At 46.7% G+C, this 19,822-nt stretch overlaps 1 protein-coding gene across 1 annotated transcript; it reads left to right on the top strand.

The window, feature by feature from the left end:
- Nucleotides 1-14,282: 14,282 nt before the first annotated feature.
- On the top strand, nucleotides 14,283-17,493 carry EGR4 (early growth response 4). The gene is made up of 2 exons (XM_026690884.2): nucleotides 14,283-14,383; nucleotides 16,148-17,493. Exon 2 carries the CDS (start codon nucleotides 16,156-16,158, stop codon nucleotides 17,491-17,493), a length of 1,338 nt encoding a protein of 445 aa, XP_026546669.2. The 5' UTR covers nucleotides 14,283-14,383; nucleotides 16,148-16,155.
- The last annotated feature ends 2,329 nt before the right edge of the window (nucleotides 17,494-19,822 follow it).

Below are 19,822 nucleotides of genomic sequence, written 5' to 3'. Positions count from 1 at the left end.
ACATACATACATATATGTATATATACCGTGTTTCTCATATAATAAGGCCGGGTCTTATTTTTTTTTTGAGCCCCGAAAAAATGGCTAGGCCGTCTTTTCGGGGGTGACTTAATTTCCCCCCCCCCTTGCATCTTCGGGCGGGTGGCGACGGCTTGGATGTTGACCTCGGCGTTGGTGGGGCACTTCGTATCGGAGTCAACGCAGGCAGCACCATATCCGGGTGTGCAACAAAAGTACTTCCTAACGGCAAGCCCCCCCACCATTCCCCCCATTTTGCATGTTTTAATATAGGCCTTAATTTGGGGGGAGGGGCTTAATTTCATTTCATGCCTATAAAACATGCTGGGACTTCCTATTGGGGGAGGCCGTATTGTTGGAGAAACAGGGTAAGAGAAATACCACTCATGCATCATCACAAAATCTCCAGAACCGTAAAGCCTACAAACTTGAAATTTGGCACGTATGTTCCTCTTGGCTTCTAGGTGCTCACTAAGAAAGGATTTTTTGAAATGACCATCAGAGCTTTAGAGTGTTTCCTATATTATTATTATTATTATTATTATTATTATTATTATTATTATTATTATTATTATTATTATTATTATTATTAACACGCTCTGATGCTAAGGAGTTCTACTCCCCCTCCCCACCTGAAAAGAAACCTTCCAAATGCAAAACACAAGCACTTTCAGTTTTACTTTCACAGCACCAAGCAGCTTTAGTACAGAACAGTTGAGCTAAACCACGCCCGGGCTCCTTGCTGTCTCCTTCTTGCTCACACAGCAAAATTCTTTCAGTTTTCAAACAGCCCTCAACTCTCTCACACACTGACAGGACGCTAGCTAGATGAATACCAATGGAGGCTGGGAGGCAAAGGCAGAATTTTTTCCCCCTTCTTTTCCTCCCAAAAACTAAGCCCGACCACATAGTTTCATAGCGAAGCACAGGTATCAAGCTAGTAAAATATAAAAGAAATACACGAAGACAATTATCTTCCGTTCTTTCCCTTTTCGTTTTAGGATGGGGAACTCTCGAGTTACGAACGTTCGTTCAGCAAATGGTTACAAGCTACAATGGTGTTGAAAAAAACGACTTGCAACTTTTTCAAACTTTGGACCGTCGGGGCATCCCTTACAGTCCCATGGTCGAAATTCAGGCCTTAAGAACGAACAGATAAAAATCTGTAGCAAAGGCATTAAAATGGATTGAAGATGTTGGCGTCATCCTGGCCTTCTGTGGAATCTCCGTTGGGAAATCTTGCCAGCCGGTTTCCAACGAAGCAAAGTCAACGTGGGGAAGGCAGATTCGCCTAACGACAGCGCGATCCACTTAACAACCGTGTGATCCACTTAACAATGGGGCAAAGAAGGTGGCAAAACTGGGCATGACTTGCTGAAAAGCCACCTCACTTAGCCACGGAAATTCTGGTGGTAAATTGAGGAGTGCCCGAATGGGGGTTCATCCCAGCGTACGACCATTTGTGGTGTTTGGTTTGGCAACTTTGTAAATGGAATAAATCATTCTTAGCAACCCCAGCTGGGGAGGTGAGCTGGGCCAAGAGAGAAAGGAATCAAACCAAAGTCACTTAGCCAGAAATTCATGTCCCAGGAAGCAGCAGAAGACATTCCTTAGGGCAAAATATACTACATCGAAGTGGTTGTGTTCAGGGACAAAAGAGCCAACGCAATTTATTTATTTTTATTTTTATTGATTTGATTTGTCAATTGTTTACAAGATAATAGGTATAAGTATATACATAGTTATGAATAAATGAAATGGGTACATATAAGAAAAATAAAAGAATCAATAGGACAGGGACGGTAGGCATGATTGGTGCATTTATGCACACCCCCTACAGACCTCTTAGGAAAGGGGTGAGGTCAATAGTAGACAGTCTAAGGTTAAAGTTTTTGGGGTTTGGGGAAGAAACCACAGGGTCAGGTAGAGTATTCCAGACATTGACCACTCTGTTGCTGAGGTCGTCTTTCCTGCAATCAAGTTTGGTGCGGTTAACCTTGAGTTTGTATCTATTGTGTGCTCTTGTGTTGTTCTGGTTGAAGCCGAAGTATTCATTGACAGGTAGGACATTGCAATGTATGATTTTATATACCATACTTAAATCAGACCGAAGACGGCGTAGTTCAAGGTTTTCTAGTTCTAGAATTTCGAGTCTGGTGGCATAAGGTATTCTGCAATGAGTAGAGGAGTGGAGAACTCTTCTTGTGAAATATTTCTGGACTTTCTCAACTGTGCTAATATCAGATACGTAATGTGGGTTCCAGACTGATGAGCTGTATTCGAGTATTGGTCTAGCAAATGTTTTGTATGCTCTAGTTAGTAGTTGCATCTAGGTTGCATCAACAGAGGGATAGAATCAAGATCATGTGAAGTGTTAATAGCATTTTATAAGGCCTTGGTAAGGCCATACTTGGAATAACTGTGTCCAGTTTTGGTCGCCACAATATAAAAAAAGAGGTTGAGACTCTACAAAAAGTACAGAGAAGAGCAACCAAGATATTTAGGGGATTGGAGGCTAAAATATCTGAGGACCGGTTTCTGGAATTGGGTATGTCTAGTTTAATGACAAGAAGGACTAGGAATGACATGATAGCAGCCTTCCAATATTTGAGGGGCTGCCACAAAGAAGAGGGGGTGGAGGGTGTCAACTTATCTTCCACAGCACCAGAAGACAAAATAAGAAGCAACGGATGGAAATCAATCCAGGGGGAGAAGCAACCTGGAATGAAGGAGAAACTTCCTCCAAGCGAGGACAATTAACCAGTGGAACTCCTTGCCACCAGAAGTTGTGGGTGCTCCATCCCTGGAGGTTTTTAAGAAGAGACTGGACAACCACCTATCAGAAATGGCGGAGTGTTTCCTGCCTGAGCAGCGGGTTGGACTAGAAGACCTCCAAGGTCCCTTCCAGCTCTATTCTGATGGATTGAGGTTAATAACCAGTGGAACAGCCTCCTTCCAGAAGTTGTAGATGCTTCATCCCCGGAGGCTTTTAAAGAAGAGATTGGAGAACCGTTTGTCTGGAATGGTATAGGGTCTCCTGCTTGAGTAAAGGGTCGGACTAGAAGACCTCCAAGGTCCCTTCCATCTTTGTTATTCTGCATTCTTGGGGAGCAACCCCTCTCAGCCTGTCGCAACTCATCCACCCTCTTTTAAGAAGTTCTCAAGTGCCTTCAGGTCTCCTCTCCAGGGAAAGGATGGACCTCCTGAGATGTCCAACTTCAGCATCAACAGACAACCCAGGTGGTCTACATTGCTGGCCAGCCAGAGAAGAACGGAATTCTCCTCTTCTTGATTCAACTCTTTCTCCTTGTTGGTTCCCATCTTCCCCCTTCCCCCCACCACAAGTCATGATGACTCCACGCTGCATGCCGAGAAGCTGCCCAGAAGAGCCTTGGCCAGAACGTGTCAGCTTGGTGGCCCCAGGCCCGTCGCTATAGGAACCCAACAGCATATTCTAGAATTTTTCCTGAAAAGAAAACCACAGCCTGGTCAGTTGGGCAGTTGTCTCAAAGGGCCAGCTCCTCCTTCCTTTTGAGAAGCCACATTTGGTAAGTTTCTTAGCGACAAAACCGATACTAAGACCATCATTTGCCTTTCTGGTCGCCACATTCGATAGTCTCTCTTGGGAGCCAAGGGAGAAGATCTACAAATATGGTGGTGGTGGGGAATGTTTCATGGTTAGTCAAACTCTGAGGATGGACTTCTTCAGGAGCCATGCAAGTCCACCATCCCAAACCCAGAAGTCTCCAGAGGTGTGCACAACAGTTGTTGCATCCCCCAAAACCACAGATAACAGATCATCAGAGTTGGAAGGGACCTTGTGGGTCATCTAGTCCAACCCCCCCGCCCAAGCGGGAGACCCTACACCATGTCTGACAAATGGCAGTCCAATCTCTTCTTCAAAGTCTCAAGGGATGAAGCTCCCACAACTTCTGAGGGAAACTTCTGTTCCATTGGGTTGATTGTTCTCACTGTCAGAAAGTTTCTCCTTGTTTCCAGGTTGAATCTCTCCTTGTTCAGTTTCCATCCATTATTCCTTGTCTGGCCTTTGGAAAATAGCTTGACTCCTTCCTCCTCTCTGGGGCAGCCCCTCAAATATTGGAAGATGCTCTCCTGTCTCCCCTGGTCCTTCTCTTTACTAGACTAGCCAGGCCCAGTTCCTGTAACCGTTCTTCTTATATTTTAGCCTCCAGTCCCCTAATCATCCTGGTTGCTCTTCTCTGCACTTTTTCTAGAGTCTAAACATCTTTTTTATAGTGTGGTGACCAAAACTGGATGCTGTACTCTAGGCGTGGTCTTACTAAGGCTTTATAGAGCGGTATTAGTACCTCCCTTGATCTCGATTGTATCCCTCTGTTGATGCAACTTAGGATTGCATTGGCTTTTCTGGCTGCTGCTGCACACGGCTGGCTCCTATTGAGCTGGTTGTCCACTCAGACTCCAAGATCCCTCTGACAGTTACCTCCTTCGAAGTCCACAGTGTTGTGGCTGGCATGGAATCCCAGCGTTCTTCTGAGTCCTATTTTGTTTTCGTATTTATTTATTTATTTTTTAAAGTGTGTACAAGCACACAAACAGGGAGGTCATCTTCGCATTACAGTAGTTCGTTTACCGACCGTTCCAGGTTACAACGGCCGCTGGGAAAAAAGGGACTTAGGTTTTTCAGAGTTATGACCATTCCAGCATCCCCGTGGTCATAATTCAGACCCTTGGTGAGTGGTTCATCTTTATGATGGCCGCAGGGTCCCTGGGAGTCCCTTGATTCTCCTTTTGCGACCTTCTGCCAAGCAAAGTCAAAGGGACAAGCCAGGTTCGCTTAAACAACCAGGTGACCAACTTGTCAACTGCTAAGTGATTCATTTAGCAACGGCGGCAAGAAAGGGCATAAAAGGGGGGCTAAGCTCCTTTCACAAGTGTCTCGCTTACCAACATAATTGTTGGGCTCAATTGTGGTTATACGTCAAGGTCTTTTACATATTTATTTATTTATTTATTTTAAAAAAACCACAGATTTAAAACAGGTGATTAGAGCGGCTTACAACCTCAAAAATCTATGACATAAACCTCCCTCTCCCTCCACACCTCCCCCCCACCGCTCTCTCTCAGTCCAACCTGCCTCACAGGGTTGTTGTGGCAGGGAAAATAGGAGGAGGAAGGGAAGTTGGCTATTGTTTGTAAAAATAATAAAGGCAGGATATAAACAAACAATGTGTGTGTGTGTGTGTGTGCGTGTAGATAGACAAATTATATGTATGTATAGTTTAGAGAGAGATATATAGGATACACAGATACACACACGCGCATGCACACCCACACACCCACACACACAAACACACACATATTTAAGAGAAGGGGGAAGAGAGAGATACAGTTAGATAGATAAGATAAAGATAGATAGATAGATAGATAGATAGATAGATAGATAGATAGATAGATAGATAGATAGATAGATAGATAGATACAGATAGATAGATATGATGATGAATGAATGGATAGACTGACAGAGATGGATGGATGAATAGAGATAGATAGATGATAGATAAATAGATAGATAGATATGATGGATGGTAGACAGAGATGGATGGATGAATGGATAGATAGATAGATAGATAGATAGATAGATAGATAGATAGATAGATAGATAGATAGATAGATAGTGATAGATGATAGATATAGATGGATGGAGGGGTGGGATTCAAAATTTTTAACAACCAGTTCTGTGGGCATGGCTTAGGTGGTGGGTGTGGCTTGGTGGTCATGTGACTGGGTGGACATGGCTTGGTGGTCATGTTATTGTTTGGGTGTGGCCAACTCAATATCACTCACATCGAGGCACGTACCTCCTCCCCTGGCCTCTCATGACTGTGGGGATGATGTAACAGTCATAAGTGTGAAAAATAGTCATAAGTCACTTTTTTCAGTGCCATTGTAACTTTGAATGGTCACTCCACACAAGCAAAGTACCAGCAAAAGAGGGAAAGAAAAACTCCAGAGAGGTTCCTGAGACAGGAAGTCCAATCCTGCCAAGAATGTAATAAAGGTAAACGGAGAGGCAGTTTCTGTAAGCAACACCAGAATGTTTCCTTCCTGCCTTCCTTACAGGATTAGGCCAGTAATTTCTTCTAACAACCGGTTCTCCAAACTGCTTAGAATGTCAACAACCGGTTCTAGCGAATAGGTGCGAACTGGGAGAATCCCACCCCTGGATGGGTGATAGATAAAGATCTAGTCTAGATAGAGAGATAGACAGAGACTGTATGGCTGGCTGGCCAGATAGATAGATAGATAGATAGATAGATAGATAGATAGATAGATAGATAGATAGATAGATAGATAGATAGATAGATAGATAGATAATTAGGTAGGTAGGTAGGTAGGTAGGTAGGTAGATAGGTGATAGATAGATAGATAGATAGATAGATAGATAGATAGATAGATAGATAGATAGATAGATAGATAGATAGATAGATAGGTAGGTAGGTAGGATAGATAGATAGATAGATAGATGATAGATAGATAGATAGATAGATAGATAGATAGATAGATAGATAGATAGATAGATAGATAGATAGATAGATAGATAGATAGATAGATAGATAGATATGATATGATAGATGATAGATATGATATGATATGATATGATATGATATGATACGATATATACATATAGAGAGGGGGGAGGGAGGGAGAAAGAGAGAGAGAGAGAGAGAGAATACACAGATAGATACATGTACGTACATACATATACATGCACACACACACACACACACACACACATATAAGAGAGGGAGAGAGGGAGATACAGCTAGATAGATGAGATAGATAAATATATAGATACATAGATATTGATAGATGATAGATAGAAGGAGGGAGGGAGGAGAGGGAGAAGGAGAGAGATACAGTTAGATGAGGTAGATATAGATAAATCCATAGATAATAGATGATGAGAGAGAGAGAGAGAGACGGAGAGAAATAGAGAGAGAAATCCTAACCACGTGTGCCTTTCTCATTCCTGGCTGCGATTGACCCGTTTTCAAGTGGACGGAGCCGAGGGGCCAATTGCACACGTTACGCAAGGAAGGGAGGCTGCCTCCTCCCACCCCCCCCACCCCGCCGTCTCAAGGCTTCCTCTGCCGAATGCAACACAACCTTCCCAAGCTCAGAAACCCAAAAGCAACAAGGGGGGGGGGGGGGGAAGGGAGGGGGGAGGAGGGCAAACAGGAAGCAAACAAAACCACTCGGTGCTCCTCGGAGTTCCTGATTGGATGAGATCTGGTGCATTCTGGGTGTAAATAGCACAAGGAGAGAGGGAGGGGGGAAGAGGGAAGGAGGTGTAAACCTGAATTAACTTTTTTTCCCCCCCTCCTCTCCCTAAACTAATGAAGGCCTTTTCTGCTGTGTAATGCAAAACTGCGTTGCTTTTCACTTCGGCATCCCTTCGGAAGGCAGCACAAATGAGTTAGTCCTCTTTCTTACGACCACAAGGGAACACCCCCCCCCAAGATTTCTGCTGCTAAGCAAGACCGTCGTTAAGTGGAGCCTTGCCTCCATTTTACGACCTTCCTTGCCAGAGCTGTTCAGGGCATCGCCGCAGTGGTTAAATGAGCAAACCCATCCTTAAGCAGATCGGGTGTCCCTGTTGATGTCGCCAGTCAAGAAGGTCGCTAAAGGGGATCGCATGACACCCCCCCGGGGACGCTGGGAACGTCATAAATGCGGGTCACTTGCCAAGCATCTGAATCTTGAGCATGGGACCATGGGGGAATGTTACAACAGTCGTAAGTGTGAAAAGTGGTCGTAAGTCCCTTTTCCCAGTGCCGTTGTAACTTTGAATGGTCCCTAAACGAGACAGGTAGCCCTCAACTTACAAGGGATCATTTAGTGACCATTGGAAGTTACCCACAGCGCTGAAAAAAGGGACTTACGGCCATTTTTCACACTTACGACCTTTCTAGCATCCCTAGGAGCATCAGATTGAAATTCTAATGCTTGGCAAGCGGTTCATACTTACGTCCGTTGCTGTGTCCCAGGGTCAAGGGGCAACCTTCACTTAACAATCGTGGCAAGAAATGTTGTAACCCAGGGGCAAAACTCACTGAACTAATGTCTCCCTTTACAACAGCAATGTTGGGCCCCGTTGCGTTTGTTAAGTCGAGAAGCTTCCTTCATTGCTGTTCGCCTATAGATACCAATCTTGCCAAACTCAACCACCTACTTCCAGCGCTGCACGTAACCTATGAGAATTGCTAAGGAGAAACCTTCCTGGATTCTCTTTCTCCCAACCTGTTCTGACCCAAACCTTTTTCCAATAAGACAAATAATAATCCAAGGGAATAGAAACCTTTTAACGATTCTTATGAATCCCCGGTTAAAAGGCTGCTGCAAACTAATAAGCACCAGCCTCGCCAAAACTGTGTGAGGCTGCCAAGAATCATAGATAAGAAATATATGACAATGCAAAAGAGTCTTCAAATCCCAACTTAAGATACTGCAATATCCGTGAGGCTGGAGTTTCAAAAACGTCTTTGCTTCCTGCAAAGAACGTTCGCTTCACAGCTGGTTTTTATCGACTTAAAGGAGGGGCCATCACCTTGCAGCCTTACTCCCGAGTCGCCTGTGCTGCGGCAGCTGCTCTTTCCTGCGTACCATCCTGAGCACACGCGCACTTGGCACAGGCTCCTCGGGAACCTCCTCATCGCTGCTGCCAGCCCCCACAATCTCCGAAGGCAGCAGTCCACTCCCTCATGGTCCTGGCCCCTCCTCTGAGTCCTCGCTCCCCTCAGCTGTCGGCACCTGCCGCCGGCGAACCACAACACAACCAGATGCTCTAAACTTCGCTGCCTCTTGCTCCTCTGCAGTTCAGCCCCTCCCTCCTGGAAATCCAGACTACATTCCACCCCGTCACCGGGAAGTAAGATCGACTCGTCCGTATTGGTGTCTCGGCAGCAGTAAGGAAGCTCTTGGCCAGTGGTGGGATTCTACCAGTTTGGCCCGGTTCTAAGCCAAGCCGGTGGCACCGATGAGCGGTGGAGACTGAACCAGAGTGAAGGAGGTGTAAACCTGCCCGTCTGGGTTCTCATACGCACCTTGATTTCCTGCTTTTGAAGCGCGGCTGCTTCGCGCGGCACAGCAGAGTGCCACGCGGCAGCTGCTGAAGTGACCGGGAGAGTGCGGGCTTGCAGGAGGTGAGTTGGAATGCCTCTGTGCTTGTGCAGAGTGCGTGTTTGGCCTGCATGCATGCATGCGTAAAGTGTGTGCACGCATGCAAAGCACACCCACCAAGCCACGCCCACCGAACCAGTGGTGAAAATATTTGAAATGCATCACCGCTCTTGGCCATGTCTTTCTGGATCCTCTCCTGGTGTCCAGCTACTGGGCATCTCCTTCCAAGTATCAGTCAGAGTTTAGCTTCTGAGGCCAGACAAGATAGGGTACAAGGTTGGATATTGTCAATACAGACAGTCCTCTACTTATGACCACCCTATTGAACCCAAATATTAAATGGACTAGATGACCTACAAGGTCCCTTTCAACTCTGGTTGTCTGACTTTCTGTCGCTAAGTGAGCAATAGCAATAGCCCTTCACAGTGGTTTACAGCTCCTTCTAAGCAGTTTACAGAGTCAGCCTCTTGCCCCCCCAACAATCTGGGTCCTCATTTTACCGACCTCGGAAGGAGGGAAGGCTGAGTCGACCTTGTCAGAATCGAACTCCTGGAGTGAGCAGTGAGTTAGCTTGCAGTACTGCATTCTAACCACCGTGCCACCACGGCTCTTCCGTTTAAGTGAATTTCGCCCCCCTGTTGCAACCATCCTTGCCGCAGTTGTTAAGCGAATCACTGCAGTCATTAAGTTAGGAACATGCTCATTACGTGAATTCGGGTTTCCCTTTGGACTTTGCTTGTCAGAAGGTCACCAAAGGGTAACACCTGACCCCGGGATACTCTAACCATCATAAATACGAGTCAGTTGCCAAGCGTCTGAATTTTGATCACGGGGTTGACCATGGGGTTGCTGCAGTGGCCAGAAGTGTGAAGACTGGTCAGAACTCACTTTTTTTTTCCAGTGCCATTCGAACGTCACTAAATGGTGTAAGTTGGGGATTCTGCAGACTGCCTTGCCTAGACGTGGGTCAGGCAGGAAAATGCGATTTCAGCACCCTGGAGAGCTCTCGCAACGAGGCGAGATTCACCGTCTGTTGATTTCTGCATCCGCTTTCAAAGCTCAGTCGAGATCTTGACTTCATTCTTGCAAAATATAAGCCCTGGACTTTTGCACAGGTGCCTGCAGATAGATAGATAGATAGATAGATAGATAGATAGATAGATAGATAGATAGATAGATAGATAGATAGATAGATAGATAGATAGATAGATAGATAGATAGATAGATAGATAGATAGATAGACAGACATACAGATAGATAGATAGATAGATAGATAGATAGATAGATAGATAGATAGATAGATAGATAGATAGATGATAGATAGATAGATAGATAGATAGATAGATATAGATAGATATAGATATAGATAGATATAGATAGATAGATAGATAGATGATATATATATAGATGAAAGATAGATAGACAGACAGACAGACAGACAGACAGACAGACAGACAGAGAGGGAGAGAGATGATAGATAGATAGATAGATAGATAGATAGATAGATAGATAGATGATAGATAGATAGATAGATAGATAGATAGATAGATAGATAGATAGATAGATAGATAGATAGATAGATAGATAATAGATAGATAGGCAGATAGGCAGGCAGACAGGCAGGCAGGCAGGCAGGTAGGTAGGTAGCAGTGGTGGGATTCAATTTTTTTTTTACTACCGGTTCTGTGGGTGTGGCTTGGTGGGCGTGGCAGGGGAAGGATACTGTAAAATCTCCAGTCAGAGGTGGGATTTGCCAGTTCTCTGAACTACTCAAAATGTCTGCTACCAATTCTCCAGAACTGGTCAGAACCTGCTGAATACCACCTCTGGTAGGTAGATAAATAGACAGACAGATAGGTAACTAGGTAGGTAGGTAGATGATTGATAGATAGATAGATAGATAGATAGATAGATAGATAGGCAGACAGACAGTTGGACAGACACAGACAGATAGAGTGCCATCAAGTCATTTTCAACTTCTAGCAACCATACGAGTTTCTCTCCCTGATGAGCTGCCCCTAAACCTTCAGTTCCTCTTGCCACCGTCACCACTGTGAGTCCATCATCCTTCCTGCTGGTTGTCCCCTTCTTCTCTTTCTTCCCATCTTTCCCAGTATGGGAGCCTTCTCCAGAGAAGTGCTTCTTTGCATTGACTGACAACTGATGGGTTATGTCGAGTCAGGCCGACTCTTAATGACTGTGTAGGTAGACCTTCCTTCTCCAAGGTGATCTGTCCCCAACTTGGTCTTCCAAGGACGCCCCCATCGCTACAACTCAGTCCATCCATTTTGTTATCCTCTTCTTCTACCTTTCCCAATATCAGAGCCTTCTGCAGAGTTCTTTGCATTGACTGACCCATTGATTGACTATGTGCCATCAAGTCAAGTTGACTCTTAATGTCTACATAAATAGGACCTTCTCCAAAATGGTTTGTCCCTAACCCTGGTCCTTCAGATCTTCCAAGGATGCCTACATCATTGCTGTAACTGAGCCCATCCATCTTGTTGCTGATCGTCCTCCTTCCTTTCTTCTTTCCTTCCTTTCTCTCTTTTTCTTTCTTTCTTTCTTTCTTTCTTTCTTTCTTTCTTTCTTTCTTTCTTTCTTTCTTTCTTTCTTTCTTTCTTTCTTTCTTTTTTCCATCCTTTGTTTCCCTTTCTTTCTTCTTCTCTTTCTTTTTTCTTTCTGTCTTTCTTTTTCTTTCATTCCTTTTCTTTCTTTCTCTTTCTTTCTCTTCCTTCCTCCCTTTCTTTCTTCCTTTCTTCCATCCTGTTTCCCTTTCTTCTTTCTTCTTTCTTTCTTTCTTTCTTTCTTTCTTTCTTTCTTTCTTTCTTTCTTTCTTTCTTTCTTTCTTTCTTTCAGAACTTCTCCAGATGTTCTCTGGTCTTTGTATTTAGTGACTAACTGAATACCCCTCATCACATTTTCTCACTTCCTGACAATCATAGGGATGGATTTTCACCTGGACGATCAGTGGCTAACCTGATCCTTCCCAAGGCTGTCTTCAGAACCCATCAATGGTCACAAGTATGAACCGGTTGGCAAGCATCCAAATTTTGATCGCACGATCAGGGAGATGCTACAAAGGTCATAAGTGTGGGGAAACGGCCATAAGTCACCTTTTTTTGGTGCCGTTGTAACTTGGAACTGTCCCTAAATGAAACATTGTAAGTCGAGGAGTACCTGAATTCTCCTCCAACCCCAGAAGGCTCACCATTCTCCACTCAGCCCTTAACAGATAACAGATAATCAGAGTTGGAAGGGACCTTGTAGGTCATCTAGTCCAACCCCCCCCCACCCAAGTGGGAGACCCCACACTGTTTCTGACAGAGGGCAGTCCAGTCTCTTCTTGAAAGCCTCCAGGGATGAAGCTCCCACAACTTCCAAGGGCAACTTCTGTTCCATGGGTTGATTGTTCTCACTGTCAGAAATTTTCTCCTTATTTCTAGGTTGAATCTCTCCTTGGTTAGTTTCCATCCATCATTCCTTGTCTGACCCTTGGGTGCCTTGGAAAATAGCTTGACCCCCTTCCTCCTCTCTGTGGCAGCCCCTCAAATATTGGAAGATGCTCTCCTGTCTCCCCTGGTCCTTCTCTTCCCTAGGCTAGCCAAGCCCAGTTCCTGCAACCATTCATCATATGTTTTATATCCAGTCCCCCTCATCATCCTGGTTGCTCTTCTCTGCACTTTTTCTAGAGTCTTAACATCTTTTTTATACTGTGGTGACCAAAACTGGATGCAGGACTCTAGGTGTGGTCTTACTAAGGCTTTATAGAGTGGTATTAGTACCTCCTTTGATCTTGATTTTCTCCCTTGTCCAAATGATTCCAAAGTCTCTGGGTCAGCCTTTCCCACATTGTAAGAAGTCAGTCCGTCCATCAAGCAGGAGAAATGACAAAACAACGGTTTTCTTCCCACACCCTGACAATTGTTCCCCCACTTGGCCGAAAAGTGAGCCAGGCATCCATTCAAACCCCTGATGACTCACCTGCTTTTAAGAAGAGCCGCATGGTCCACTTTTCCTTCTTCTTCTTCTTCTTCTTCTTCTTCTTCTTCTTCTTCTTCTTCTTCTTCTTCTTCTTCTTCTTCTTCTTCTTCTTCTTCTTCTTCTTCTTCTTCTTCTTCTTCTTCTTCTTCTTCTTCTTCTTCTTCTTCTTCTTCTCCTCCTCCTACCAACCCCTCCCGTCTTTATTCAAAAACCTTCCTGTCCCACTGACCTCAATTCCGCCTTCCTCCCAGTGGACCATCCAGAGCCCAGAAACACCAGAGCCCAGTGGAGGGGGAGACCTTTGGCACACACACACCCCCCACACAAAAAACCTGTTCTTCCTTTGCAGCAGTGCCGTAGCTCAGTGCAGGGGAGGGTTTGTAGTTGGATTCTCCCCAAATTTGTGACAAGGGGGCAGGGAAATGTCTTCCCCCCCATCCCTCATCACTTCCTGATGCTTCAGCGATTTCCCAGGCTTTTGGGTTATTTTATTTTTATTTTTTTAACTGAGAAAGATTCATTATCGTTGGGGGAGGGAGGGAAAGAGGGTGAGATGGTTAAGGAGAGGTGCCAAAATTTGCTGCCGGGTAGGAGAGAGAGAGAGACGCGGGGGGGTATAGCAACGTCACCAGAAGAGATTTCCTTATTGGGTCTCCCTAGCCTGCATCCTGAGTCCATATATGGGCATTTACGTCACTAGCCAGCCCGGCTTGGGAACTCCAGAAATGGAAGCACCGGGTTGCAACGGAAGATCCAAGGCAGATATAAAAAGCGGCTCTGCAGCTCTTGGACTCTTTGCTTACAAACAACAGGAGGCAGCGAAGCACCTGCGGAGCCCGGCCAGCCCAGGTGAGGCCGGCGGGCAGGATAGTTGGCCGGCCAGGCAAGGCAAGGCAGGACACCCACCCCACGCCCCCGGGTGGGGACCGCGAGGTTCCCCCCTTTGGCCACGTGCACCCCTGGAAGTCGCCCCCTTTTAGCCCACGGGGGGGCTGGAGCTCTGCAGCGGAGGGGGCTCGGTTCCACCCACTTGCCTTCCTCCTCCTCCTCCTCCTCTTCTTCTTCCTTCTCTTCTTCTATCGGGACATGTTGAACCTCATGGACTTCTCCCGCCAGGAAACCCCGAGACCCGAAGACGGACTGTTCCCCGAGCAAGGAGAACAGCTGCCGCCGCTCCTGAGCCAGCCCCCAAGGGAAGAAGCCCCCGATTATTTCGCAGGTAAGGAGAGAGAGAAGGGGGAGAAGGCGAAGAGAGCAAGCTGCGAGCTCTTGTGAGATGACCCCCCCCCTACTTTCTTGTCTCTCGCTCTCGCTCTGTCTAGGCCAGGGGTGAGCAACCACGGAAGGGCCGGAGTGCATTTGGGGGTGGAGGCAGCTGAAGGGGAGGAAGCTGGGGGTTAATGCAATGGTAGAATTGGGGTGGGGGGACTTTTCAGGGGGGCGGGGAGAGATCCCTTATTTTCTTTACTAAGCCCCCTTTGGATCTGAGGGATGCCTTTGAGTGATGGCCATCTTAAAATGGCAGGAGTTTCTACCACCTGTTTTCAGCAGCCATGACTGAGGGAAGCTTGGCCAGTCCCAGGGTGATGGGATCTCAGCCCGGTCCCCTATATTTTGGGGTGACTGGGCCCCCTACCTTTTAAAGGTTTCAGATATAAGGTTTCAGTCTTGGAATCCCCTCAACTAAAGTCACCTTTTTTTTTTCCACCTGTTAATATCCACTCTGGGTTATTCCCATCGTCCATGAATTTCTCTTTAAAGGGGTAGCTTGTCAAAGATAACCAGGTGAGGTCCCACTACTAAGATCACCTGAAAGGTCACCTGGAGGCTGGATGTTTGCAAAGAGAGGCAACAAAGGCCCCTTTGAGTCAAACCAGGAGGGCTCCCAAGGTGTCATCTAGCTCAACCCAGTTGCTGTCCACGCAGGAGATTTTGCCTGCGTCTTTCCCAAACTTGCAAGCAAAGGGAGACAGGTTGGCTCGCCCCTCCCCCATCCCTTCCACTTTTCAAGGATTTCATGTGGGGAAGGGCCACCTCTCCCTCCTCCTCATGATGACTTGGTTCCCAGGATGGGAGCAGAAGGAATTTTTTTCTTTTTCTTTGAATATAATGGCTCTTCAAATGCTCTATTTCTAGTGGATGAGTGGAAAGTTTATTTGCTTATGCATTTGTATCCCGCCTTTACTATTTTTACAAACAACTCCAAGGGGTGAATGTAACTAATACTCCTCCCTCCTCCTGTTTTCCACACAACAACCCTGTGAGGTGGATTTGGGTAGAGAGTGAAGGGCTGGCCCAAAGTCACCCAATTGGCATTCATGCCTAAGGCGGGACTAGAACTCACTGTCTCCTGGTGATTGGCCCAAAGTCACTCAGTCAGCTTCCATGCCTAAGGAGGGACTAGAACTCACCGTCTCCTGGTGATTGGCCCAAAGTCACCCAGCTGGCTTCCATGGCTAAGGCTGGTGGGACTATGCCTGGGAACTCCCTGTCTCCTGGTGATTGGCCCAAAGTCACCCAACCGGCTTTCATGCCTGAGGTGGGACTAGAACTCACTGTCTCCTGGTGATTGGCCCAAAGTCACCCAACCGGCTTCCATGCCTAAGGAGGGACTAGAACTCCCTGTCCCCTGGTGATTGGATCAAAGTCACCCAGTCAGCTTCCATGCCTAAGGCGGGACTAGAACTCACCGTCTCCTGGTGATTGGCCCAAAGTTATCCATCTGCCTTCCGTGCCTAAGGTGGGACTAGTATTCCCACTTTCCCAGTTTCTAAGCTTCCTTAATCACTAGATGAAACAGGCTCATCCTTACAGACCCTGGTTTCATTTAATGACTGTGCCCTTCGCTTAATAACCCCGGTGCCTGTCCCTTGACATGCGAAGGTGCAGGGAGGAATAATCATACTCCCTATGTCTAGCAACCTGAGCAGTTTCTTGGACTCCCAACTTCTCCCCCTTGCTGATATTTTTTTTTTAATCCTAGGTGACTTGATGGGAGCAACCATGAACTCTGAACCAGTGGATTACTACTTCCTTTCTGGAGAGGCGTCTCCACCGGTCAGTTACTCCGGCAGCCTTTTTATCAAAACCGAACAATGCCAGGACCAAGAATCCCTCTTCAACTTGATGTCCGGGATCCTAGGACTTCCGCCCTTCTCTGCTCCAGAAGGTCACCCACGGCCATCCGAGGCCAGCTATACCATCCCGGAAGCCCTCCAGAACCACCTAGACCTCTATTCTACCTGCCAACCAGAACTGAACATCTCGGTGCAGCCGTCGTTGCCTGAACAAGCCTACTCTTCCTTCTCGGGTCCGGAGAGCGTCCCGCAGTTCCAAGCTTCTCCTGAACCCAGGACCTCTTCCAACTGCCTCTTTCAGAAGGAGCTTCTGGATTCCAAGCAGGACCTGAAGTTGTCCTCCGTCTCCCCCACTGCGGAGAAGTTCAAATCTTCCTGCTCCCACTGGGAGCACCTCAACCAGCCTCACCATTATATGCTGGCCGAGGGTCCCACTCCAGAGTCTTTCCACCCCGCAGAGTCAAATCAAACCCAACTCTTTCCCCACATGGTCTCCAAGACGGAGAATGCCTTGACGGTCAGCTGTCAGTCGGAGCTGAACACTCTCTCGGAACATTCCAGCTCTTTCGGGCCTCCCTTGGATTTTGGTTGCAACGCCGAGGCCTTCCTAAGCCACAGCCCGCTCTCCGCTGACTTCGTAGACGCCAAGGCCCCTAAACTTTCCCCTCCGTTCAACCCGGAGTTTGAAGCTCCTGCCTCGCATCTGGAAGTCCTCACCTCCTTGATGAACCCCAACGGTCTCAAGCTGCCTGCCAACCCTGCCTCGTCATCCGTCCCAATGGTGGACTTTTTAGCTCACCTCCCAAGTTCTTCCGCCAACAGTTTGGGACTTGGTCGGCCCCCCAGCAGCCTGGCGGGCCCCAAGAAGAAGGGCCGGCGTGGGAAATGTTCTTCGAAATGCTTTTGTCCCAAACCTCACGAGAAGGCCTTCGCCTGCCCGGTAGAGAACTGCATCCGGAGCTTTGCGAGATCGGACGAACTCAACAGACACCTGCGAATCCACACGGGCCACAAGCCCTTCCAGTGCCGCATCTGCCTGAGGAACTTTAGCCGCAGCGACCACCTGACCACCCACATCCGGACCCACACGGGGGAGAAGCCCTTCTCCTGTGACGACTGCGGCCGGCGCTTCGCCCGGAGCGACGAGAAGAAAAGGCACAGCAAGGTCCACTTGAAGCAGAAAGCACGGGCCGAAGAGAAGCTCAAAGGACTTGGGTTTTACACCATGGGGTTTTCCTTCGGGACACTCTAAACTGCATGGCCTCCCCACCCTCCCAGGGGGAGGGGATGGAGAGAGGGACACGCTGCTGTTTGGGAGGGCGGGAGTGACAATTCTTTGAAGCACTTTGCAGGAAGGCTCAGGGGAGTGGAGCCGCCTGTCCGTGATGGGGTAACATGGGAAAGGAAATGAGCATGGATGGGGACAAGCAAAATCCATCCAACTGGTTGACTGGCTAAGGCAAGGGTCTTCCAACTTGACGGCTTTAAGACTGACGGACGTCAACGCCCAGAATTCCTGAGCTAACATGGACTGGAGGAGGAATTCTGGGAGTTGAAGTCCACAAGTCTTAAAACTGTCAAGTTGGAAGACCCCTGGGCTAAGGGAAGAAGAGAAGGAGGGAAAGGGAGGGGAGGAAAGGAAGGGATTCAGCCACAGTTCAAACTCCATGTGATGAGTCTCCATAGCCCATTTTCCTCAATTGTTACAGCTTTTAAATATGTTTCAGCACCATGATCCATGGACAGCTCCAAGACAGAGATTATGGCGGACGGGAACGAATTTCTTTGACAAAAATCAAAGAAAAAAATGTATTTTTTTGTATTTAGCTTTAAAGAGGGTGTGTGTGTGAGTGTGTGTGTGTGAATAACTGCCTACGTTTTATACAGGATCACCTTGGAAGCGCTATAATTTTGAATCAATCGAATCTTTCTCTTTCATAAAGCACTTTAATGAACCTCCTGAGAAGGAAGGGCCTTTTTTAAAAATAATAATAATAAAAAAAAGAAATGCCATGATTACATTTCCTCATGTTAAAAGCAGGATGTGTAAAAAAAAAGAATCTTTTGGAACATGTATATATATATATATCTATATCTATAAAAACCAGCATGATTTATGGCTTCTTGTGGAATGATCCCAATTGTTGCTCTGGAATTGAAAAACAAACAAACAAACAAAAAAAAAATTCCAACCTTGGCTTTCATGAACATTTTTGCTATAAAAATTGTGATGGGGAAAGGGATGGGGATTTCAATTTTTTTTAAAATATGCAAATCTCTTTCTTGTAAAACTAAACCAAACCAAACCAATGGAATTTCTTGAGAAGAGAAAAAAAAAAAACCATGGTTATTTTTTCAATAAACAAATTTGGTTTCACTTACAACTCCCAGCGGAAGTGCAGCCACCCCTAGAGCTGTTTGGGGAGGGGGAGGGTCAAATGTCAGGGCGCCATGCTTTGTGCCCGAGTGGAGGGGAGGGATCGGTTGGGGCAGTGGTGGGACTCAAAAAAAATGTAGTACCGGTTCTGTGGGCGTGGCATGGCTTGGTGGGCGTGGCATGGCTTGGTGGGCGTGGCAGGGGAAGGATACTGCAAAAGCACCGTTTCCCTCCCCACTCCACTAACCTGCTTTCCAGCTCCGTTCTCCTGTGCAGGGCAACCAAAAGAGACTCAGATGATTAGCTGGGACTCAATGGGAGGAGGAGAAGAGATGGGGTTGGCGGGGCCAGAACCAGTCTGAATCTGCTGAATACCACTTTTGGAGGAGAGGAAGGAAGGAAGGAAGGAAGGAAGGAAGGAAGGAAGGAAGGAAGGAAGGAAGGAAGGAAGGAAGGAAGGAAGGAAGGAAGGAAGGAAGGAAGGAAGGAAGGAAAGAAAGAAAGAAGGAAGGAAGGAAGGAAGGAAAGAAGGAAGGAACAGCACTTAGACTTATATACCACTTCACAGTGCTTTTACAGCCCTCTCTAAGCGGTTTACACAGTCAGCCTCTTGCCCCCCAACAATCTGGGTCCACAACTGACCCACCTCAGAAGGATGGGAGGCTGAGTCAACCTTGAGCTGGTCAGGATTGAACTCTAGACTCTGGGCACAGTTAGCCTGCAATGCTGCATCCTAACCATTGCACCACCATGGAAGGAAGGAAGGAAGGAAGGAAAGGAAGGAAGGAAGGAAGGAAGGAAGGAAGGAAGGAAGGAAGGAAGGAAGGAAGGAAGGAAGGAAGGAAGGAAGGAAGGAAGGAAGGAAGGAAGGAAGCCAATCAGCTGGGACTCAATGGGAGGCAAAGAATAGATGCATAAATCACTTTTTTCGTGCCATTTTAATTTCAAATGGTCACTAAAGGAATGTTTGTAAGTTGAGGACTACCTGTATGTGAGAAAGACCCCGAGGGAAGGACAAAGAAATGCTTCTTAGGGAAAACAAGGTCCAATTGCCTTTTTTTTTTAAAAAAAAAAGCACCTTTGGGACCACCATGACCTGGACGACTGAAAATCTCCACAGTCATTCTGCTCAAGGAATGGTTAGATAAGGGAGGCGATAGCCCACAGGTGCATAATGGGAGGAGAAAGAGGCTCCAAAACTAGA

The sequence above is a fragment of the Notechis scutatus genome, chromosome 4 (assembly GCF_049901735.1).
Source record: "Notechis scutatus isolate UNSWTSFEM ecotype Mainland chromosome 4, rNotScu1.2, whole genome shotgun sequence".
Taxonomy (NCBI): domain Eukaryota; kingdom Metazoa; phylum Chordata; class Lepidosauria; order Squamata; family Elapidae; genus Notechis; species Notechis scutatus.
The sequence above is the reverse complement of the archived record's forward strand: the minus strand, read 5'-3'. Positions and strand labels throughout refer to the sequence as shown.

Bases quoted from the DNA above. Each gene is read 5' to 3' on its own strand.
- EGR4 (XM_026690884.2), top strand. From the start codon at position 16,156: ATGGGAGCAACCATGAACTCTGAACCAGTGGATTACTACTTCCTTTCT.